We start from the raw sequence: 1,094 nt of genomic DNA on the forward strand, positions 1-1,094 counted from the left end.
CTCCCCCTCCCCAGATGTGCTCACAGCTCCTCTGAGCAGAGCCCTCACACCCCAGTGTGGACTCACTTCTTCCTTCACTTTCCATCCCCCTGAGCTGGTTTGCTTTTCTTTCTTGTCCTCAGTTCTTGTGCTTGGGTTAATTTTCCATACTATCATCCCCCACCATGGAAAGAAATTCTAGGGGTCTGTTTCCTCATGGCTGAATTCATTGTGCCCAGAACAATGCCTGGTGTGTAGTCAGTCCTCAATAAATACCTATTAAAGTGGTCAAATGCATAAATGTTTCAAAAAAATACAGAATGAAAACGAAAAGCCCTGAGAGGTTTTTTAAATTTTTCTGGTTACAGTTTAGTCACTATGAAATAAGTCCATTGTTGTTGATTAAATACTTGCATGAAGAAATGATCTAAAATGTTAGGATGGCAGGAGGAGAGCACACTTTAAGTCTTTTTCTTTTTTCCTTTTCTATCTCCATGCAGGATTTGCAGAATTTGAAGGAAGATGTAATTGTGAGAGGAGATGGAGGAACCCCACTGAGTCAAGGACAGAGAGCCCGGGTCAGCCTCGCCAGGTAAGTGGGGTTTCACTTGCCATCCTAACCCTCCTCCTCCGCAGCTCCTAGTGGACATGAGCACGCAGACCCAGCTCACCAGGTGGGCCTGTGTGAAGCAGGGTCTTGGTCCTTTCCCTGGGCTCTTGGGATGAATATGGAGTTGCTGGATGCCATCATGATTCAGAGATGAGACCCAGGGAGTGTGAAGTGTCTTCTCTTGACGTCTCTCTACATTTTCTAGAGCTGTGTATCAGGACGCAGACATCTACCTCCTGGACGATCCGCTCAGCGCAGTGGATGCAGGAGTCAGCAGGCACTTGTTCGAACAGTGAGTTTGCTTCTGTTTTCTATCATTTCTGCTTTCCAAGAACACTGTAGAGATCAGAGAAGGGAGCTCAGGAAAGCCTTTGTGCTTTAGGAGTCTCAGCTCACTCTGCCTTGGTGTTCCTCCCTCCCGTTCCTTCCCTCCACACAAGATCCATCGTAGAGAAGTTTTGCATCATGATGAGGTCAGGACAGGAAAATACAGCAGGTGCTGCTA

At 46.9% G+C, this 1,094-nt stretch overlaps 1 protein-coding gene across 1 annotated transcript in view; it reads left to right on the plus strand.

Moving 5' to 3' along the window:
- Positions 1-1,094, plus strand: part of LOC104982649 (multidrug resistance-associated protein 4-like) — a 350,332-nt gene that overhangs the window by 221,950 nt on the left and 127,288 nt on the right. Inside the window, 1 exon segment of the mRNA XM_010832083.1 lies at positions 795-881. Within this exon segment, the coding sequence (XP_010830385.1) occupies positions 795-881 (87 nt within the window).

This window comes from Bison bison, unplaced genomic scaffold (assembly GCF_000754665.1).
Source record: "Bison bison bison isolate TAMUID 2011002044 unplaced genomic scaffold, Bison_UMD1.0 scf7180017864535, whole genome shotgun sequence".
In the NCBI taxonomy this organism is placed as follows: Eukaryota; Metazoa; Chordata; class Mammalia; order Artiodactyla; family Bovidae; genus Bison; species Bison bison.